General features: G+C 36.8%; 1 protein-coding gene across 1 annotated transcript in view; it reads left to right on the top strand.

Annotated features, from left to right (window-relative positions):
- The window catches only part of Lancl3 (LanC like family member 3), a 106,522-nt gene extending 85,389 nt beyond the window's left edge, over positions 1-21,133 (top strand). Inside the window, exons 2-5 of the mRNA XM_004850036.4 lie at positions 1,489-1,612; positions 5,123-5,320; positions 12,457-12,664; positions 19,588-21,133. Coding sequence (XP_004850093.1) covers positions 1,489-1,612; positions 5,123-5,320; positions 12,457-12,664; positions 19,588-19,747 — 690 coding nt within the window. The 3' untranslated portion in view covers positions 19,748-21,133. The remainder of the gene's footprint in view (positions 1-1,488; positions 1,613-5,122; positions 5,321-12,456; positions 12,665-19,587) is intronic.

Below are 21,133 nucleotides of genomic sequence, written 5' to 3'. Positions count from 1 at the left end.
GTCTTACTAGAATAATCGTTCAATAAATGTTAATTGGCAGGATTAATTCATAAAGTTTCTTCATTAAGTAATTATTTTCCAAAATAAGGACTAGATTTATAGAAACTAACATCTGAATTATATTTTACTCTTCTAATATTGGGTGAATCAGAGGAGCAACTTAATACTTACATCATTAGGACCTTTTTTCCAAAAAAGTTGTGGGTGTAATGCCAGATATCAGGTAGGAAAATGAGATATGTGAGTCTTAGAAGAGAGCCCAAAATCTAATGGACTTTTATTTCTTCTTAGATTCATTCAATCAAGCAAGATGAACTTTAGGTGACTTTTTCTGGTTAATCTGCCCAGTATTTTTTCTGTGCAAGTCTGGATTTTGGAAGGTTGGCTTCATGAGAGCAGAGGTCTTATCTGTCATATTCACTGACATATCATCAACATCTAGAAAAGGCTTGTCTGGAATAGGGTAGAGGCTTACGAAGTAATCACAGGAGGAAAGAAAAGGCTGAGAGAGAAAAGCAAGGAAAGAAAGAAGCTATAAAAGATTCTTCTTTTCATATCAGTAAACCTGGCATTTCATTTACTTACTCATCAGTTACCAATGCCCCTGTCAACTTCTGTTAGGCACCAGAGATACAAAAATGTGAGATGGCGCAGTTTTGCTCCCAAAGAACTGATAGTCTAGTGGGAGAGACCTACCACAGCAGGTGATAAATGCTTCACCAGAGCACGAGGCCTGGTGACATGGGGAGCATGCCAAAGGAAGCGTCTAGTCTGCCCCAGGAAGGGCAGAACACAGAACACAGTGCAAACCCGAGGAGAAGAATCTTAATGAACTCCATAATGCTTTGAAGACTTGAAAACATTTTAATTTCTATACTCCTAAAATTGATTGTAGGTAGATTGCAGGTCCCTACATTTTAGCTATTCTTTAGTCAGAGTCATTTTGATGTCAGAAGTTGTTTTTCTTGGTACTGTTGGACTTTGGCTTTACTTAAGGAATGCAAATGGCTGCAATGAGTCTGTTATACAGCAGTTTGTCATAAAACATGGCTTTATGAGCATAGTCTAAAAGTCACAAATTGAAGATTTGTTGTCTGGGCCAGACTTACATGGTACTATTAACTGGTAGTAACAACTTTGTTAAGCATGATCTGTTTGCACCACTGTTTGTTCCTTTCTGACCTAATTCTTGTTCCTGTGATGAGGATTAACGTTATAACAGAAATAAGATGGTCTTTGCATCTTATAACAGCCTACAATAGTAAAGGTGTGTTTCTATCAAAACTGAATTTTCTGAAGAAGATAGATAAATGTGACATCACAGGGAAAATCAGTGTAAAAAATGAATTGTAGTTGGCTGAGATTATTTACATATAGAAAGGAAAGCTGGGGATATGCTGATGGACTTTTCAAGCAAAAAAATAAATAAAATCTAATGTCTGGAGAAGGATTTTGCTTTGACTTCTGCTTCTTGATTTCCTCAATCAGGTGCTGACTCCAGCACAGATCAAGTCAATTTGCCAGGGGATCCTGGACTCTGGGAAGCAGTATGCCATGAAGAAAAGGAAACCATTCCCCCTGATGTACTCTTACTATGGAACTGAATACTTGGGTGAGTGGAGGCATTGGCATAGGCCTGTAAAATGGAGGGAGTCTCCACTATTAACACGAACTAAAGAGTAGAACCTTTTGTTTTTGATATAGGTGATCACTATTCATTGAAAAGAAATACTTACAATATCATTTTAAAAAATATTGGTAGATATGACAAATCACAATTTAATATTTGTTTTCATTGTCTGACTGACAGAGATCTGACAGAGATGTAGTTGTATTAACAATCACTTTCACTAAATACTAAAATCTCTATTTTAAATAGGAAGCCTATTGGCCTAATTTTCATTTTCTTTCTTTTTCCTTCCTCCTTCTTTTGCTCCCTTCTTTCCCTCCCTCCCTTCCCTCCTTCTTCACTTTCTTCTTTCCTTCCATCCTTTCTTTCTTTTTTGAGATGAAGTATCTCTGCGTTGCCCAGGCTGTCCTTGAACTCCTAGGCTCAAGTGATCTTTATGGCTTAGCCTTCCCAGTAGCTGGAACTACAGGCATGTGCAACCATACCTGGTTCAATTTTTCTGAAAGATCCTGAATATTTTTTACATTGATTGCAATTAGTTCCTCTGCTTAGGGAAACAGATTTCAGCCACTAACATTTTAAAGTTTTTAATAGTAGTGGATTAATAAGAAATTACTAAATCACAAGGATGAATTCTGAACTTGGAACTATGTAAAGAGTAAATTAGTTACTCCCCTTTTGAGTCCTGAATAAGATTTGCAAGGCCCTTTTTTAGACCACCTGCCTGTTTTTCCAGACTCAAACTTTATCTCCCCACTTCAGGTTCTGTTCAACATAGTCTCCCACACATAAAATGTCCTCACATCTTCATACCGTTGTGCATATTTCTTTTGCCTAGAATGTTCACTTCCCCTAAATCCCTCATCTACCTGTAATACCCAGAATGCAAGACTGCACCAACATCAAAGGCTCTGTGGAGATACTTTCTCTTCCTTAAAAGGATTGTTGAACTCTCTGGAGAAGCATTTACATTTTTCAGATTTTTCCTGAGCAAATTGAGTTAACATCATGTCACCCTGCCCACAATTTTATTGGAGCCCTCAGCACATAAGACAGTGTTAGTGGCTTACCTATCAAACCACTTTAGTGGCCTTTTTGCAGCTTCGGGATGGGGACTTACTGTATTCTCCTTTATCTTTGTGATACTTAGTCCTTTACTACAGAGGCTCCACATAATGAAGGTACTCAAATGTGTGGATTAATGGCTACTGAACAATATTACTGAGAATTTTCTCAAAGAATTGTTAAGTTCCTGTTTAGGTTTCCCTAGAATCAGAACTAGAGACAAGGATTTAAGTGTAAAAGTTTTATTCAACAGGCAATCCCAGAAAGCCTTTGTAGAGGAGTGTGGAAACAAGACAGGAAAGAAAAAGAAGCTAATTGTGTAATGGTGAGCAACTGTGGACAACTGAGGCTCAAGTCCTTTGGGAACTCTTAGAGACTGTGTAGAACATGCTTCAGTTGTCTCACTGAAGTAGTTAAGGAAATTCAGGTATTCATCCACTAACTCCCCGCTTTACTGATCTACTCCTTCAGAGGTGTTAATTTCTTAGTATTTCTACACTGTCCCTTTCAGCTGAGTATGCTCCTGTGGCTAGAGAAAACTTCAGGCAGAATGATAGATGTTTGAAGTAGGAAATGGGGAGGGTGGGGGTATCTGAATGGTGAATGGGGCAGGGCACAAGCAGTGGCTGCTCTAGTCCCCTGAGAATAGAGAGTTATTCTCATTTTTGAAATGTTTTAAAAGATAAATCAACATTCTGGCCAATGACATACAAACCAGATTTCTATCAAATGTATAAACATTTTCCTGAATAAGCAAGCTTTTTTCTAACAATTGCAAATCCAGCAAAAAAAGGTACTTTGACATTTCATGACCAAATTTTAAAATCATTAAAATTTTAACCAAATACAACTGTAAGTCTGTTTCTGGAGAATGAAGAGTTCCAAGTATGGCAAAGTGAAAAGTGCCCAAATACAAAGAAAAGGCTTTAAAATTAGAGGGCTTAGTTTAAAGAAATAGCCCTTGGGATGTATTAATCCCAGTACAACTAATTAAGACTCTACTAATAGGGAATGAGTGAAAATTCCTGCAGAGACTGGGGTGCCTTTCCCCTTTGTTAAGCTAATGTCTTTTTCAAAGACTGGCTCAGGCTCTGGCCTTTGCTAATTCAGTACTCTCTGCTAGAACGGTTTGTTCAGAAGACACCATTTCCCTGGAACCTTCAGTTCCACCTCCACCCCGGAAGCCAAGTTAAGCTCTCCTTCCTTGGTTCTCTCCTAGCCCCTTGTATTAGTCGAAGTTCTCCAGACAAATGGATTTCATATATTGCTTGAGCCAATTCCTTATAATAAATATTATATGGTAAAGAACTGGCTCAAAGATTTATGGAAGCTGAAAAAGCCAGAATCAGGAAAGCTGATGTTGTAAGATGCAATGTGAGCCCAAGTCCAAAGGGAGGAGAAGAGTGATGCCTGACCTAGAGAATTCTTTCTTAACCTTTTTGTTCCATTAAGGCCTTGAGTGAATTGGATGAGGCCTACCACATTGGAGAAGGCAATGTGCTTTACTTGGTCTACAGATTCAAATGATATTTTCATCCAGAAATAACCTTCACAGAGACACCTAGAAATAATGTTTAGCGAAATATCTGGGCAACATGTGGCTCAGTTAAGTTGCCACATAAAATTAAGCATCACACTCCTGGCACTAACCTAGCATAAAGCACCTAACAGCTCAAGTTCTAGTTATTTACCAATCCGACTTTCTCACCGAACTGGATTGGAAAGTCTTCAAGGGTATGGACAAATTCATATCCATCTGTGTATCCCCAGGTCAAGACAATCTCCTATTCACAAGTGAATTATTAAATGTGAAGAATTAAGTAAAGTAATGCTACTTATGAATGTTTACAGAAGGATTTATTCTGTTTTGTTCACTGACCTAACCTCAGCACCTAGAACAGTATCTGAGGCCACAGTAAATGCTTAATACTTCTGTGTTGAGTGAGTGAACGAATGTTTAGGATACCTAGACCAAATTATTTTCAAGTACTTTAGAAGCATTTTCATAAAAAGTGTTGATAGGCTAATTATAGTTTTGAAAAAGCTCTTCTTTTGTAAAGTAGTGGTTGTGAACAGACTTTTTCCATGAAGAATTTGACAGTAAATATTTTAGGTTCTGTGGGCCATATGGTCTCTGTCACAAATACAACTCTTAAACTGTCATAACACTAAAGCAGCCGTAGACACTCTGCAAATGAGTGTGGCTATGTTCCAATAAAACTTTATTCACAAAAACAGACAGTGGCCTACATTTGGCCTGCAGGCTATAGCTTGCCAGCAGCCTAGTTCTTCAGCAACTACATTGTTATAGTACTCTGTGTTTTCAAGTAATACTGCTATTTTTTATTCTGTGATTATCTTTCCACTAAATCAAAGTGGCTCTCTTCCCTATTGTGTGGATGAATTATGCTTTGTTTGTCCATATAGGGGCAGCTCATGGCCTGTCATCCATTCTCCAGATGCTTCTTTCTTACCATGAGCACCTCAAGCCTGCAGATCGTGAACTGGTGTGGCAGAGTGTGGACTTCCTCATGGAACAAGAACAGAATTGCAACTGGCCACCTGAGCTTGGGGAGACCATTGAGAGAGAGAATGAGCTGGTCCACTGGTGCCATGGTGCTCCAGGTCTTGAATGTGCTGTTGTCTGAAAGCAAAGCCTATCATCTAGTTTAGCTAAAAGGAGGTTTCTTTTCTGAGATGTGCAGTAAAAGACTTCTCATTTTTGGTCATTAGTGTGTGAGATTAAAAGGCCAAGATGAGGGATGGGAGCTGAGGAGGAGCAGTAGAGCACTTGCCCAGCATGTATGAAGCCCTGGGTTCCATCCCCAGCAACGCCAAAAAAAAAAAAAAAACAGGCTGAAATTTTTCTAAGCTAGAAATGTCTTGATCTGTAAAGGACCTCTGGAAATAATTCTATATTTTAAATATATATGGTATATATCTCTTTATATAAAACATTAAACTAGCACTACCCAATAAAAATTAAAACAACGTATGTAATTTAAAATTTTAGGGGTAAGAAGTTTAGCTCAGTACAAGAGTACATGCTTAGCCTGTCAAAGGCTCCAGGTTCAATCCAGAGCATGAAGTACTCCCAGAAAAGAAAAATAAAAAGAGATGGGTGAAATAAATTTACTAGTGTTTATTACAGAGCCCAATATACCCATAATATCATTTCAACAGTAATCAGTTTAAAAATTGAAGTAGTTCACATTTTTAAAAATACTGAATATTTAAAATCCATTGTCTGTTTCACACTTACATTCCTCGTCAGACTAGCCACATTTCAAAAGATGAATAGTTAAATTGGATGGTGCAGATCTGGAGCCTACCAACTCTTATTAATAAGAGTATCTGCATTTTTATCAGTAACTTTAGGTAATTTGTATGCATCTTTAAGTTTAGGATGCAAAGTTTGAATCCTTCTTTTTCAAATGAGGAATTAATGTAGTACCTAATAAAAGTTTAGAGAAATGGAAAGTCATCCCTAGTGAACTCTCACCCTTTGTTTTTAAAATCCCATTACACTAATAATTAGGCCTTTGGAGAAGAGGCAATTTTAAAGAAGTTAAATTTAAATAAATCAGTTAATTTTGATTAATTTGCTAGGAGAGAGATTGAAATACCAAAATAACACAAAATTTTTTGTATTATGAGTTGATTTAATTTTCAAGGATACAATTCAATCACAAGAACACCGCTTTACACTGTATTTGCTGTCTCTTTACATTGTCATCAGCTTTTTTACTGCCTCCTTCCCCCTCCTTACTTAATGTTATTAAATCCAACTGTAATTCCACTTTTTCCTTGGTATAGTTTAACTTGAAGAATAATGTAAGCCATAGTGCATTGCCATATTTTCTCTGCCTGCCACTTTTACCTGTGGAAAAAACTTCAGATTGTGTACTTGTACCAGGACATTGTACATTTTGTCCACCATAATTCATACCAGGTATAATTTATGCTCATTTCTTCTTGCTTTGACCTCCTTGGAATAAAAATACAGCAGCTATTTACCATCCTGGAAATTACATTTCTTCTTGTTATGCTCAATATATGCATTTCCCATTCCCTTTCATCATTCTCAATAATGATCTGTCTGGATATCCTCCAAGCGTCCCAGGATCCTTGAATTTTGGATATGTCCCAAATTAAATACAGAATATTTTAAAAGCACTCAATGCGCTAGTAAAAGCTCTTAATAGAGTAAAAAAAATAATCTATTAAAATGAGTGAGTGAGCCAGTTAATTGACGTAGGTGTCTTGAAGGGCATTCATCCTTTCTATACGCCAAGTACCATCTGTCTCTGCAAACCATATACTCTAGCAGTGCATCTACTCTAACAGCATGGGACTCATCACATTGGGGACTTGATTTATCCTCCTTTATCATTCATATTAATTATCTTGAGAAAATTAAACATAAGTTCCAAAGCAAAATCATTCAATCCATGTACTCACTGGACTGCCAAAAATAAACCAATTTCAAATGAATAAAAAACTAACTGGGGCTTGTAATTTCTGCCAGGCCCCCAGCCCCATCTCAAGGGCACTGGTCTTCCTTTTAAGAGATGCTTTTAAAACAGCATCAGGAGTGATTATAAATATGAGAAGTGCAAGTCAAAAATGTTTGCCATCTTAGTGAAGTTGGCAAAACCAAGTTCCAAAAGGTTCTACAATAAGAAATGATCTAGAAAAATAATTGCATTTGTTTGAGGAAAAACATTTTAAGAGTAAATTTATGAATAGCACAGATGGCTAGGGATGGCAGACCAACCCTGTGATTAAAAACCTGCCAGAGATAATCCACAGTGGGGAACTTCATTAATGGTGTTTTACCTTTTCTTTTGTTTCCCATTGACTTTCCTTCAGCTTACCTCCACAGGTGATAGCCCCCGTTGTCATTTATACACTATAGAAATAATTCTTGACTATAGGTTGGTAGCTGGATTCTAATTGTAGCTCCAGCACTACCATCTAAGTCACCTTGAGAAAAGTCACTCTGTTTCATCTGTGAAATGAGCACTTTGAGATAGATAAAAATTCAATCTTTTTATCACAATAGACTTATTTTCTACTTTGATCCTTGCCATTCCTGAGGAATATATCCCAGTTGCTTTGCAAACACCCACATTTATAAATATCTACCATGGCATACAGCTTTTTCTCATTCAATGCTGCAATAAAATATTCCAGGAAGATTCATATGACCCCTTGATACCCTTGATGACTGTGAAATACAGGAAGAAAGTCATTTGCAAAATCATTAAAACAAATGCTATGGCTAAAATAAACTGCTAACTGCATCAAGTTACATCATTACTATGGTAACACTGACACTGCATTTCCTGTACTCTGCGTGAAACACAGGTGTGAGCATTTTTTAAACATCATCTCACAAAGGCTCTCGGACAAGTGATTTTGAATAAAGAACAAAGCTTCTGAAGCACAAGTTGGTTACTAAGCTTTGTAGTGCCTCAGCAAAATCACACATCACGGAGTGGGCCTGGGTGGTGGTTCTCCAGTATCTTGAAACTGCATGCCAAGACTGGCTGTCACAAGTTTCTGGTAGATCCCATGTTTTCAAAGACTTTGTCTCTCAAACCATTTTTATTAAGTAATAATTAATTCCTTTACCCTGTTATATTTGCCAAAGATAAACATTGTTGCTTGGCTTGAGTTTCTTTTCTGTGCACACTAGCTAGTTCCTCCAGGAAGAAATGATAGGGTTCACATCAAAACCAAAGATCCAGCATTGTTTCATTTTTAGATTAAGCAGGCTTACTGTGAATTCTGTAGTTAGGTTAGGAACCACAGGTTCTGAAGTCTTTCAAGGTCCCTTCTACATATTATTCTGTGATCTAGGTTACAGGAGAAGGCCCTTTCGCTCTGGCCAGAACCACAGGATCAATACCTTTTAAAGTGTCTGAGGCTAACAGCCTAGCGTCAATTAGACAATCTCAGCTCTTCTTCATTCTACATCTCTCATCTCCATCCCAGCATTGGCCTGTGTGGGGGTGTGGAATGAGGCATCGAAGGGATAGTTTTGGCACCCTGATCATGTGCTAAACACCATGCCATAGGTTGAAATGAGAAGATATAGTTCCTGTCCTTGGGTAATGTAACTATACTTGGAGAGGCAGACAAGGAAATAGATCCTTTTAATCAGACTCTGTACAAGTGCTAAGGTTTCATAGGGAGCTATGGGAGCCCAGAGGAGGGACTTCTGGTGCTGCTTCCAGGTTTAGCAAGGGCTTTCTGGAAGAGGTGATGACTACAGCATGAACATTCAGAAGCATGGATGCACTGCAGGTCGTTTGGTTTTATTAAAGTAAAAAGCTTCAGGCAGATAATTAAGGAGGAAAAGTACGAGCAAAAGCTGTGTCATGCCAAGGCACTTAGGTAATAAGGAACTATTCAGCGTTCCCTTGGTGAGAACACCTCCTTCCACATCATGCTCTTTCCTAGGTGACTAGAAGCAGAGCCTGCTCTTAGGAGAAACCTATCAGGCAGCAAGGAAGCAGGATAAGGCAAGAGGAAAAGCATGCCTCACCTTGAGACTAGCTTCATTCACCCTGACTGTAAGACACATCTAAGAGGCACAGATTAGACCAGAAAATCTAGTTCTGTCTTGAGGCAAGGGAGCTGAACTTTTGCACTCTTATATGGTTGAAACCTGTTGAAGGATGGTTGTGTAATATAACCTTCCACTCAACTGGGCAGATCCTTCAAGAAAGGGGCAGCTCTAAGCTTTGTAAGTGGCCAGTTCTCCCAGGAACTGGGAGTTGGGGCAAGTGCTGGAGAATTAAAGGTGACCCAGGCAGGATACCAGCATCACCCAATATACTGACCTAGCTAATTCCTCTTCAGGAACCAGGTACTCAGGTGGGATGGTGTCACTTCCTAGTAAACCCTTCCTACTACCAACTGAGGGTTAGGGGCCTTCTTCTGTATCCCCAGGATACCTCTATTTCTCCACACATACCCTAATTAAAACCTCTAGTTAAGTTGTAAATGTCACGAAGGTTGGGGCTTTATAAAACCTGTGCCAGCCATATAGTAGATACTTAATAATATCCAAACAGCCACCAAGTTTTGTGACATTACTCTTTTATTAGCTTCATTTCCATCTTTCTGCCAATATAATAAGCTCAAAGCCATCCTATTACCGTTCTTTAGGTCCCCTGACAGCACTATGGAATAGTGTGTCTATCAGAACAATTGCACGCCTATGTAAAAACACCAAGCAGTTCACAACAAAACCACTTTTAATGGTTCCTTATTGCCCACAGTATGCAGTTCAAGCAGCCTAAGTGGACTTGAAAAGGCATCCATAATCAAAACCCTATCTACCCTTCTAACCCTAGTGGTCTACTGGTTAGCACACTGCCCCACTGGCCTTTCTGTGACTCATCCTTCCTGGCTCTAAAACTTTGCTTTTGTGATCTTGGTGCCAGTAATGTCCTCCCTCCCTCACCTTGGGCCTGGAGTTTCCTATGTGTCCTAAAAAGCCCTGAAAAAGTCCTATTTCCATCCGTGGCCTCCCCAGACTGTCTTCTTCGGGGAACTTCCACCTTTCTAATTCATCTAGGGCCATTAACAGATATGAATTAATTTCATGTCCCAGAAGCATCGTGTACATATTTTTATCTCCTTTTTTAGACAGTGCTTCTTAAAGGGAAGGAGTCATGTTTAGCCTTTGTTTTATATCGCCCAAGGCCAGGACTGGCAACATAATTCAGGGGACTCAGTGCAAAATGAAAATGCGGGGCTCCTTTTAGGAAAACTACTAAAGCTTTCAAGATGGTAATAACAGCACGTTCAACCCAGAATGGGATTCATTAAGGGGTGTGGACTGTGGGGACACCCAAACCCTGCACACATACCAGGCCCAGGAAGCTGGCCTTGCATAGAGCTATACATTGCAACAATCAAAGGCCACTTTCAAATAAGTGGATGCAGTGAATTAATAAATGTATAAATAAGTTCAATTCTTTTAAAATCATCCTTTAGTTTGTTAATACACTTGTTTTAAAACTAAAGAAAAACAACGCTGTAGGTAAACTATGTCAGTCAGTAGTTGACTGGAAAGCATTGTGTGAGCATTGAGCTTGTTGCCATGTAACTGTTAACCACAGAACGTTAAACGATGCATTTTAGGAGGATAATATCAAAATTGTGGTTCTAATACAAATACAAAATGGATGCATATCAAACATTTTACTTATGTCATTAATTAATGAGAGAATCAGAAAGTTGTTACAATTGGTTCAAAAGAACATCTATAGACCAGGCGTATTTATAGGCCTTTAGGAACACAGAAATGAATTAGTTTTGTGGATGCAAAACTGGCTTCTCCCACAAAGGTGGAGGAAAGTCAAGTTGACTTCTACCAGACAGAATGTGAGCTTCTAGAGACAGGAATTATTTACTTTACCATCAGCTTTGTACAAGATAATTTCTATATCTACAAAATTGTAAAACAGCCTGGTCAAAGCAATGAAAGGCAGGGATAACCCCGATGGATGAGCTAGCCAAGATACATACTGTGTGTCCTTCTTTTAAATGCCTATGTCCTACTTTTTAATGTAATTTCGGTGGTAATGGAGATAGAACCCAAGGGCTTCATGTATTCTAGGCAAGTGCTCTACCAGTGAACTGTTCTCCAGCCCTTTCTCACTTTTTATCTAGGAAAAAAGTAGACTGTGTACTAGGGAGAATGATATTGTGTTACTAACCTCCTCCTTGTTGTTTTTTTTTTTTTGGAACTGGGGATTGAACTCGGGTCCTTGCACTTGCGCAGCAGGTGGCGAAACCACTGAGCTAAATCCCAGACCCCTAACCTCCTCTTTGAACATAAAGTACCTGGAACTTGGAACATGGGAAAAATGATTTCTATTAATAGCTATTGTTTCTCTTGTTTCTGTTCCCAACTTTGTAATTGATATTACCTTTGTTGACAAGTTTTGAAGGAACATTTCTTTCCTTTGAATAATGAAGCAGGAAGGACTAACTTCACAGCTGGAATACCAGTAGAAGTCTTGGTGAGGTCATTTGGGACCATTGTTCTTGGAGAGACTCCCAGTTTTGCTCTTAAGAAAATGTGGATTGTTATCAGTACTTAAACATTATATGTCCTTAACTTCTGTGGCAGAATGAGTAAGTTCTATAAACAATTAACCTTTCCAAATAGCCAGAATGTATGCATTTTAAATATTAACCAGTTTGTAAATTAAATTATAGATTTTTATCAATCAATGTACTTCAGTAAAATGTTGCCTTTTCTCCAAGGGCCAAACCCACAATACAGTTAAAACAACTTAAACTACATCCCACAGGAAAAAAACTGTTGTAGAACATTCTTGCTACTCAAAATGTGGTCCCTGGGAGGGCACTTGTTAGAACTACAGTATCTTATTCTGATGTAGCTTAGTGATAGAGTGCTTGTCTAGCATGCCAGAGGCCCTGGGTCCTGGGTTTCATTCCCAGCACAGAGATAGAGAGAGGGGGGAGGGAAGAAAAGAGCGAGGAGGAAGGGAGAAAGAGAGAGACAGAGACAGAGAGAGAGACAGAGACAGAGAGACAGAAACAGAGAGACAGACAGGGAGAGACAGAAAGTTAGAGAAACACACTCTCTGGGCCCATCTCAGAATTGCTATATTAGAATTCGTGAAATGATTTCTGAAGTTTTTACAGTGTCAGAAGTTCTGCTCCATAGTTTAAGCCCTGAAAGTCACCTCTAATATCTGATGTTTTCACAGGAATTGCCTATCTGTTTGCCAAAGCTTATCTGGTTTCCAAGAAACCACAGTACCTGGACACATGTATCCGGTGTGGGGAGCTCACATGGCAGAAGGGCCTGCTAAAGAAGGGGCCAGGGATTTGCCACGGTGTAGCTGGCAGTGCCTATGTTTTCCTGCTACTTTATCGACTTACTGGCAACTCGAAATATATTTACCGCGCCCAAAGGTCAGCCATTCTTCTCATGTGTTTTCTTTTTTAGTTTTTAATCTAATTAATTTTCTGTGTAGGTAAAACAGTCACATGATTTAATAAATACAAAAAGAAACGCATCGGTAGTGTCCACTGGCCATTTAATTGACTTCCTTGGAAACATTGTTATAATATTTTGGTTATGCTCCTAAGGATATTCTGTGCACATACAAGCAAACATGAATATATATAAAATTTTGTCCCTCATTTTGATATACAAATGGTAGCAGCTCATTATGTTTTCCATAACCCTAAGTCAGTGCATAGAGGACTTCTTCAATGTTTTTCTTAAGTATTTTATTTCTTATTATAATAAAAATATTTTAGTTGATAATTGCCAATATTTGCACTACAAATAATGGTATGATGGCTAACCTTATATAGGTATGATTTTTCACATGTATGGGTATATCTAAAAGATAAATTCGGCTGGACATGGTGGCTCATGCTTGTAATTCCAGCACTCAGGAGGCTGAGGCAGGAGGATCACCACAAGTTCGAGGCCAGCCTGGGCTACATAGTGAGTTCAAGGCCAGCCTGAACTACACACAGTGAGACCTTGTCTTACAAAACAAACAAACAAAAAAGGTAAATTCCTAAAAGTGAAACTCACGGACCAAAGGAGATCTATCTATCTATCTATCTATATATATATACATATACATATATATGTATATATATGTATAGATATATATACACATATATATGTATATATATGTGTATATATATATGTGTGTTTTTAGTTTTGACACATATTGCTAAATTGGCCCCTGTAGTTTATTCCCTGGAAATAATAAAGATGGAGCATCAGTTGTGTAACAGACAACATTTCTTTTAATAGAAATAATTTCTTATGGGTAAACTGAGTAAAGCGGACCAGGAAAACTATAAATGAACTTTCAATAATTTGGTAGAATGCACAAGTGGAGGCTTCCCTCAGTGCTGACTAGCATGAAACTGGCATTCTTTTTGAGGGGACTTAGAAGCTGTCTGTGTTGGTAAGTTGTTACAAAAGGTAGTGGTTCTCTGTGTGTCACTTAGATCCTCTAAGCCAGGGGCCCTTTCCCCACAACCATGTGGTCTGATTCCCTTATATCTGAGCTGTCACTTGGTGGAGGCTAAAGATTAGCCCCTGTACTGTTGAGATCATTCCAATTGAAGGGATATACTTGATGGTTATTGTATTAGTGAGGTGACCGTTAGCTAGTCACTTAACCTGTTCTGTGCCTCATCTTCCTCATCTGTAACATGTGGAAAGCCGTGCCTACTTCACAAGGGTGTTGGGCATTTTAAATGAGTTAACATACGAAAATCACTTTTAAAACGCCAGGGACATAGTAATTTCAATGTAAGTTTACACTGGTATTATTACTACATATAAATTTGAGTTTTCTCATTCCAGACTTTACTCTGGGCCCAAATGTGTGTGTGTGTGTGTGTGTGTGTGTGTGTGTGTGTGTGTGTGTGTGTGTGTAGGCAGGTAAATATTTGATTCTGGAGTTTGAACCTAGGTCCTCATGCATGGAAATAAGCACTTGCTCTACCTCTGAACTACAATGGTAATCTTTATGTATATTTTAATAGGCTCCTATTTTCTGTGTATCATAGTACTATACATACTGTTTTGAACTTGTAATTTTACATGAGGAATTTTAAAGTGACCTTCATTTCAGTTTGGATAGATCCATCTCATTATTTTAACCAGCTATAGTTATTCACTATGATTGTACCATAATTAATTTAACTAATCTCTACATAATGGATATTGGTCCATGTGCAATTTTGCTAATACAGAAAATTGCTCCAAATGTCTAATATTTATTTCTGTGCTCTTGTGCAAATATTTCTTTCTAGGAAATTTTGGAATTAAAATTGTTAGATCCTCAGTATTTCTTAGTCTATAACTAGCCTGCCTTTAATATTTTCCATTTTTTTCTAGCGTAAGGTTTATATTAGGTATCATAACTTTTTGTTAATACATGCTGTAAATATTTTCCTACTTTGCCATTTCTCTTTCAGCTTTGTTCATAGTCTTTCATTATAAGTATTTTTTTGTTAAAGTTTTCCATATTTCCTTTAAGATTTCTGGATTTGTGTTGTGCTTAAAATAATTTTCCCTTTTCAAAATTATAAAAATGTACATTTACATTCATATCAGTACCTTTATAGTTTTATTTTAACATTCATTTTTTTCATCTAGAACTATCTTATTGAAAAGCAAAAATACTCAATAATACAAAAGATGTACATTTTTGTCATATTGGCATGTATGCTCTGGAGGAGAAGTACTAACATATGTAACTCCTTTACTTCAAGCTTCATTTCTCTAGGAATTCTGTTAACATTTTTGATTCAGGGCTCCCTAATTCATTTAGGTGGAAAAAATCCACACCTGTTGTTTCCTAAATATAGCAAATAAAAGTCATTTTGGATTATATCTAGGCTAATGGGTTTCACCTAGTGATAAATTTCATTAAAAGTTCTCAAGCTTTGGAAAGTTTATTAAAATAGCAGTGTAAACCAGTACAGTCATTATGGAAATCAGTATGAAGATTCCTCAAAAAACTGAAATGAAAAACTCCATTTGACTCAACTATTCTTTTTCCAGATATCTTTGTGAAAGAGTTAAAGACATCATATTATAGTGATACATGCATACCCAGGCTTATAGCAGCACATTTCATAATAGCTAAATCTTGTCCTTCAACAAATTCAGGAAAAAAAAAAAAGACCTGAAACTCAGATGAAGTCTGATGTGCTAAGAGGACTTAGCAAGAGCAAATACTGAGTGCAGAGGGTGAGCTAAGGATAGCTCAGCAAGGCCTGACTGGGCCTACCCTATGTACTTGAGTCTGCTTAGAAAAGGACAGCGCCTAATGGAAGGTAGGGAGGCTGAATTTCTGGTTTGTGTCTAGGTGTCCACTCAAAGCCTCATGGGGTCATATGGCTTTTTTAGAGGTGGCCGAGTATGGTCCTGGAATTAAGGGGGTGTGATTACTAAACCAGTCCACTGACTGGTTTGGCACCACCCTAATCCCAGTAGTCTGGATAAGATAAAAGGGGCAGGAAGACACTATTATAGTTCCCTTGTTGCTTTTGCTACCATGTTGAGGCCATGAACTGTTTCTCCTTTGTGACACCCCTCTGCCATGTGTCACACTCTGCCTTGGAGCCAGATGACTATGGACTGAAACCTCTACAAATTGTGTGCTAAATAAATCCTTTCCCCTTTAAAAAAAATGAATGGATTATACACAATAGAGTACTACTCTACCATAAAGAAGGATAACTTTGAGACATTTGTAGAAAAACAAATGTATCTTGAGGCCCTAATATTAAGTGAAATGTAATCAGACACACAAGCCTAAGTGTCACATGGTTTCTCTTATATGAGAAACCCAAAAATATAAATAAAAAGCAAAATAAAAGATAGATAATAGGCAATAAGGAGATAGATCTTTTGTGAAAGGGAAGTGGGCGGGGCTTGGCACTGGGAAAAGAAGAAATGTGCTATGTACATGTGCCAAATCTCCATGAAGAATGTAATCATGACGTATTGCAAACATGTATTAATAAAAAATAAAAAATGAAAAGAAAAAGAAAACATAAAAACATAAAAAACGGATCACAGCAAGCCCTTTATTTTCTGGCAGCCTGGTCCCAGTCCTAACTTACAGTCTGGTATACATGATTGTGAGGCCCTGGACTGTTCAGAAAATTTAAAATTTTCACTAACATGTATGAGACTGAAAATGTGCAGGTAATACATGAGTATTGTTTGGGCGTTACATTTTATTGCTTAGAGTACTGAAATTTCCAATTAATTATAATTCAAAGTTAAAATGGTATGGCCAGAACTATCAAACAATATGCCCCTCCCTGGAATAACCATTACTTGATCATCACCTATTACTCTTTTAACTTACAGTTGGAATCCCTGGCTACAGAAAATGTTTGCCAGGGCCAGGGCTCTAGCTCAGTGGCGCCGCAACTGCCTTGCAAGTGCAAGGTTCAGAGTTCAATCTTGGTACCAGAAAAAAAAAGAAAAGAAAATGTTTACCAACTTTTTCATTTTCTTCGATGATTACTAAATTATTATGGTTTTCTACCTTTACTGTTCTGAATTGAATATATTTCTATAAAACCACCTTGTTCATTGGATTTTCAAATTTTTGACATAGAGTTCCAATAATATAGTTCTGTAATATTTTTAATTTCCTGTATCTGTGGTTGTATGTCTTCTCATTCCCAGTGATTTTCCTTCTTGATCAGATCTATCTGGTGTTTTTCTATTGTGCTCATCCTTTCCAAAAACTGCTCTTGGTTGTGTTTATTACTTATTTTCTGCCTTTGTTGGGTTTTCCACTGTTCTTTTTCTTTACTGTATTATTTTGTAAAATTTTAAAATGCTTAATTATAAATCCTTCTATCTTTCTATGAACAATAGTAAAACTCATAAATCTCTTAATTTTCTTTGTTCAGTTTTGGTCTTAATCTCTTTTCATATGCATGTTCTCAATGTCATTCATCTTTTTAGCTCCATAATTATCATTCTGACTTTAATTTTGACTGAGAACCTTTTAGAACAATGACTTATATAGTTTGATTTTTGCACCATTGAGTATATGTTTGAAACAATCATTTTTATTTTAATATAGACAAAATTTTTCAGAAATGATAACAAACAATGCAGGTTAGAATATAATAAATTGCCGCTTTCATTCATTGGTGGTTTTATTGTGAATTGCTATGCATTGTTTAGAAACTATTTTGAAAAGCACAGAAAATGTCTGTCATATTAATTTTAAGTAAAAATTCAGGATATCAAGTAATATAAACTTTAACAAAATGTTATGTAATAAATCAACACTTAGGGGGAAAGGTCAGAAGAGAAAAAAATTAACCATGGGTTTCTTGCATAGTATAGTGGAATGATTTTCTCCATTTTACAAATATTCTGCTAGAATATGTTTATGTGAAAAAAATTTCCATTTTTCCACTGCTTCTTATATGCTCAGAGCTCAGTATGATAGCTTTAATCTTTATAGATAATCCTATTCATTTCTGCAACTGGAGCATTTTATGATTAAATTCAAAAGTTTGCCAAGGTCATATAACAGGAAATTATCAAATTTGGTTATTTCAAAATTGAAGCCCATTCTCTTTTTCCTATACCAAAGATTCTTATTCTGGATTTTGTGAACTTGTTCAAGAAAAAATATTACATCTCAAACTGAAATATATTTCCTTCAATTCTAAAAGTTGATTATAAATCACAGAATTATTAGGAGTAATTGTGACTCTACAATCCATAGAAGTAACAAATATTCTCATATTAAACTACTCTTATTAAAATATGCTATTTACTTCCATCACTACTTAGAAATGTTAGCAGTCATTGGTGTCTGAGTTCAATTCCTACCATGGCAAAGGAAATACATACATACATACATACATACATACATGCATACATACCTCGTTACTAGGTCTTTTATTTAATGTAGTAATGAAGGATACATGTGCTATTATACCACATATTTGGCTTACAATTTTTAACCAAGGTTAAAGATGTAGCTTAGTGGCAGAGAATGTGCTCACCTTGCAAAATCCCCTAGGTTCAGTTCTAGCACCAAAAATACTTTTTTTACTAACCATGCCTTAATATAATTAATTTCCTTTTATATTTTATTTTGTGCATTTGAAAACTTTTTTTGAGAAGTCTGCCAAATGACCCATAATGCTAAAAATGCAAAAATCCCCCTGAAGCTATACCATGATGCTGATTTCATTATATGATTGCAAAATTTGAATTAATTTTAAGATCCTGTGTTATTTTACTGCTCAAAAGTAAAATTCCATTTTAAATTGTTGTATATTCAAGAAACCATTTGATAGAAAAATTGTACCAAACAGAATTGCGGTCTGTTGCCTGCCGATTTATTTCAAGCTTTGATCAATAATTCGAAAAGCCTAAAAAGATAAAATAAGTAATTATGCTTCATAGGACCCCCTGGGTAGTAGCAATAATCTAAACTGATGAAAGTATCAGCTTTCAGGGTTTACCAAGCTGTATGTTCCATCCAGCCTCTGAGTCAGTCATTATTTTTGTTCTTGGTGAGAATGAGTAGAGCAAATCAGTAAAAAATGACATAGGTGGCAGCACTCTGAAAACTATAAAGTACTATAAAAATGTTACTTGTTATAAATAATCTGAATAAGATCTGTGGCAGATGTGAGTAAGAGATTAAAGGTCTTTCACAGAGAATTTAAAGGGCACTGATATTTTTAGGGTGGATGTCTTAAAAATAATCTATCTTGGAACTGAGCTTGTTATTTGTTGGCATCATTATAAAAGGTCCCTTGGCTTTTCACATTTATCTTATTCCTTTGTTTGCCCAGAGCACATATTGTGTAAAATCTTGCTCATTTATTTTCCCGGGCTCTGCTCTCTGCCACATATAAATGAAATCTAGCTTATAAATAATATGCCTGCAAAAACACAGGATATTTACTTTTTTTTTTGAAGGAACACTGAGATATCACTTTGTTTCTATTCAAGAAAAATAAAAGTAGGGTAATTTATCTACCTTCTTCACTTTTAAGTTTTAGATGACAGAGGGAATGAAATCCTCCAAAAATACCAAAGTGCTTTGCTTTGCAAACTCTGAAAATAGTTGGATTTGCTTGCCAGCATAATTTGTAGTGAAACATACACAATTATGTAATGGCTCCTCTTTTTTGTTTTTACTCAGAGAACTAGGCTTTCTTAAAAGAATTATATAATTTTGGGAAGAAAATGATGCTAAAATTTTAATTTGGCAGAAGAGAAAGAAGCAATTCAAGGCTGACAATATGGAAATACTTACATTAACACTGTTTTTATTTTTTTCTTCTCTTAGGTTTGCTCAGTTCTTATTTACTGAGGAATTCAAGGCTGGATCTCGGGTTCTTGAAAGTATATATAGCTTGTATGAAGGCTTCTCTGGGACAGTGTGCTTTCTGATCGATCTGCTGCAGCCCAATCAGGCTGAATTCCCTCTCTTCAGCGTCTTTGTTTAGAACATTCCATCTCCCTCTGCGGCCCTGAAGAAGTCCCCTGAGATTTCTTGAGCCTCTCCAAGGCAGTTTCCACATAAGCCACATTCAATGGTATCACAACCATGAGCCTTAACATTGCCGCCAGAGGAATGGAATCAGGCAGGTGAAGGCAGCATGATACCAGACTGGAGAGAGAACCTGTGAAATGTAGATATAACAACTCGCCTGAAATGTTAGAGTTTTACTATTTCAGGGAATAGATGTAAAACCAGACATCAGAGGGAAAAGAGAAAGAGAAACGTTCTGTTTTTGAAGGAATGACATAGAAAACAAAATGAAATGGTGGCCATAGCAGTAAAATGCTAACACCTTCACAATTGAAGACAGAATTCAACTAACTGTGGGTGCCCTCCACACTAAATTCAGAAATAAAGACAATCAAAAACTAAATTTTATCCTGGTGAAAACTGCTAGCAGGGAGGAAGTATCACAATGAAGGACATAAAAGGAAACCCTTGGTTGTCCTATGCCTTTATTTATTGAAATTCATGATTTTTACCGAATGGTGATATTTGCATATTAGTCTATTTTTATCATTACCCTGGGCATTTTAGAAACATCATATCATAATTTAGACACTGAAATTTGAAGTTTTCTTATTCCTTATTATCTCTTTTCCTAGTTCCTTTTTCTTTCCTAAAGCTCAATTAGAATAGCAAAATTCCAGGCTGGGGGTTTAGCTCTCTCAGAGTACATGCCTAGCATGTTTGAGGCCCTGGGTTCTATCCTTAATACCATGGGGGGATTCATAAGCTAGAAATACTGTAGCAAGTGTTGCTATCTAGTGTTTATTTCACCATTTGAAGTGTAAGCTGTATATTTTCTATAGTTAGTAATTTTTTAAATGATTTTATGTGCATAATCCCTACAAAGCTATTATCACACTGTAAAATATGCTCTTGATAAAAACCACTCATCTCAAAGATCAGGGTAATCAGTACAAAGGCATGTTATGTCTGCCTTTGATGGAATGTTATGTCTCTTGGGACAGATAGACACAGGCTGAGAAAGGCACCCGTGATTATGGAATGTCTCTCCATTTTATACTGTTAGATTAAGAGACAAATTAGTTTGTTGGTAGTCAGCATATCATCCAAGACACAAGGTACACTACAAACTGACCATAATACTCGTTGCATCCAGTTATCAAATTGAATCTTCCTGTAAACACATAGAAATTGTTCAACTGCTTCAGGTCAATAGTGGATTGCAGAACATTGTAGAAATGTCTGTCACTTTAATGTACACTATATGAGTTTACCTTTGTCCTAGAACTTGATCACTGACAATTTCATATATCACATTAAGAAGGAAATTTTACTGAATAAAACTTATTTAGTCATTTGA

This window comes from Heterocephalus glaber, unplaced genomic scaffold (genome assembly GCF_053883595.1).
Source record: "Heterocephalus glaber isolate CG9 unplaced genomic scaffold, H.glaber_assembly_v1.0 deba00001547, whole genome shotgun sequence".
Taxonomy (NCBI): Eukaryota; Metazoa; Chordata; class Mammalia; order Rodentia; family Bathyergidae; genus Heterocephalus; species Heterocephalus glaber.
Note: the sequence above shows the minus strand (reverse complement) of the source record. Positions and strands in the feature narration are given on the sequence as shown.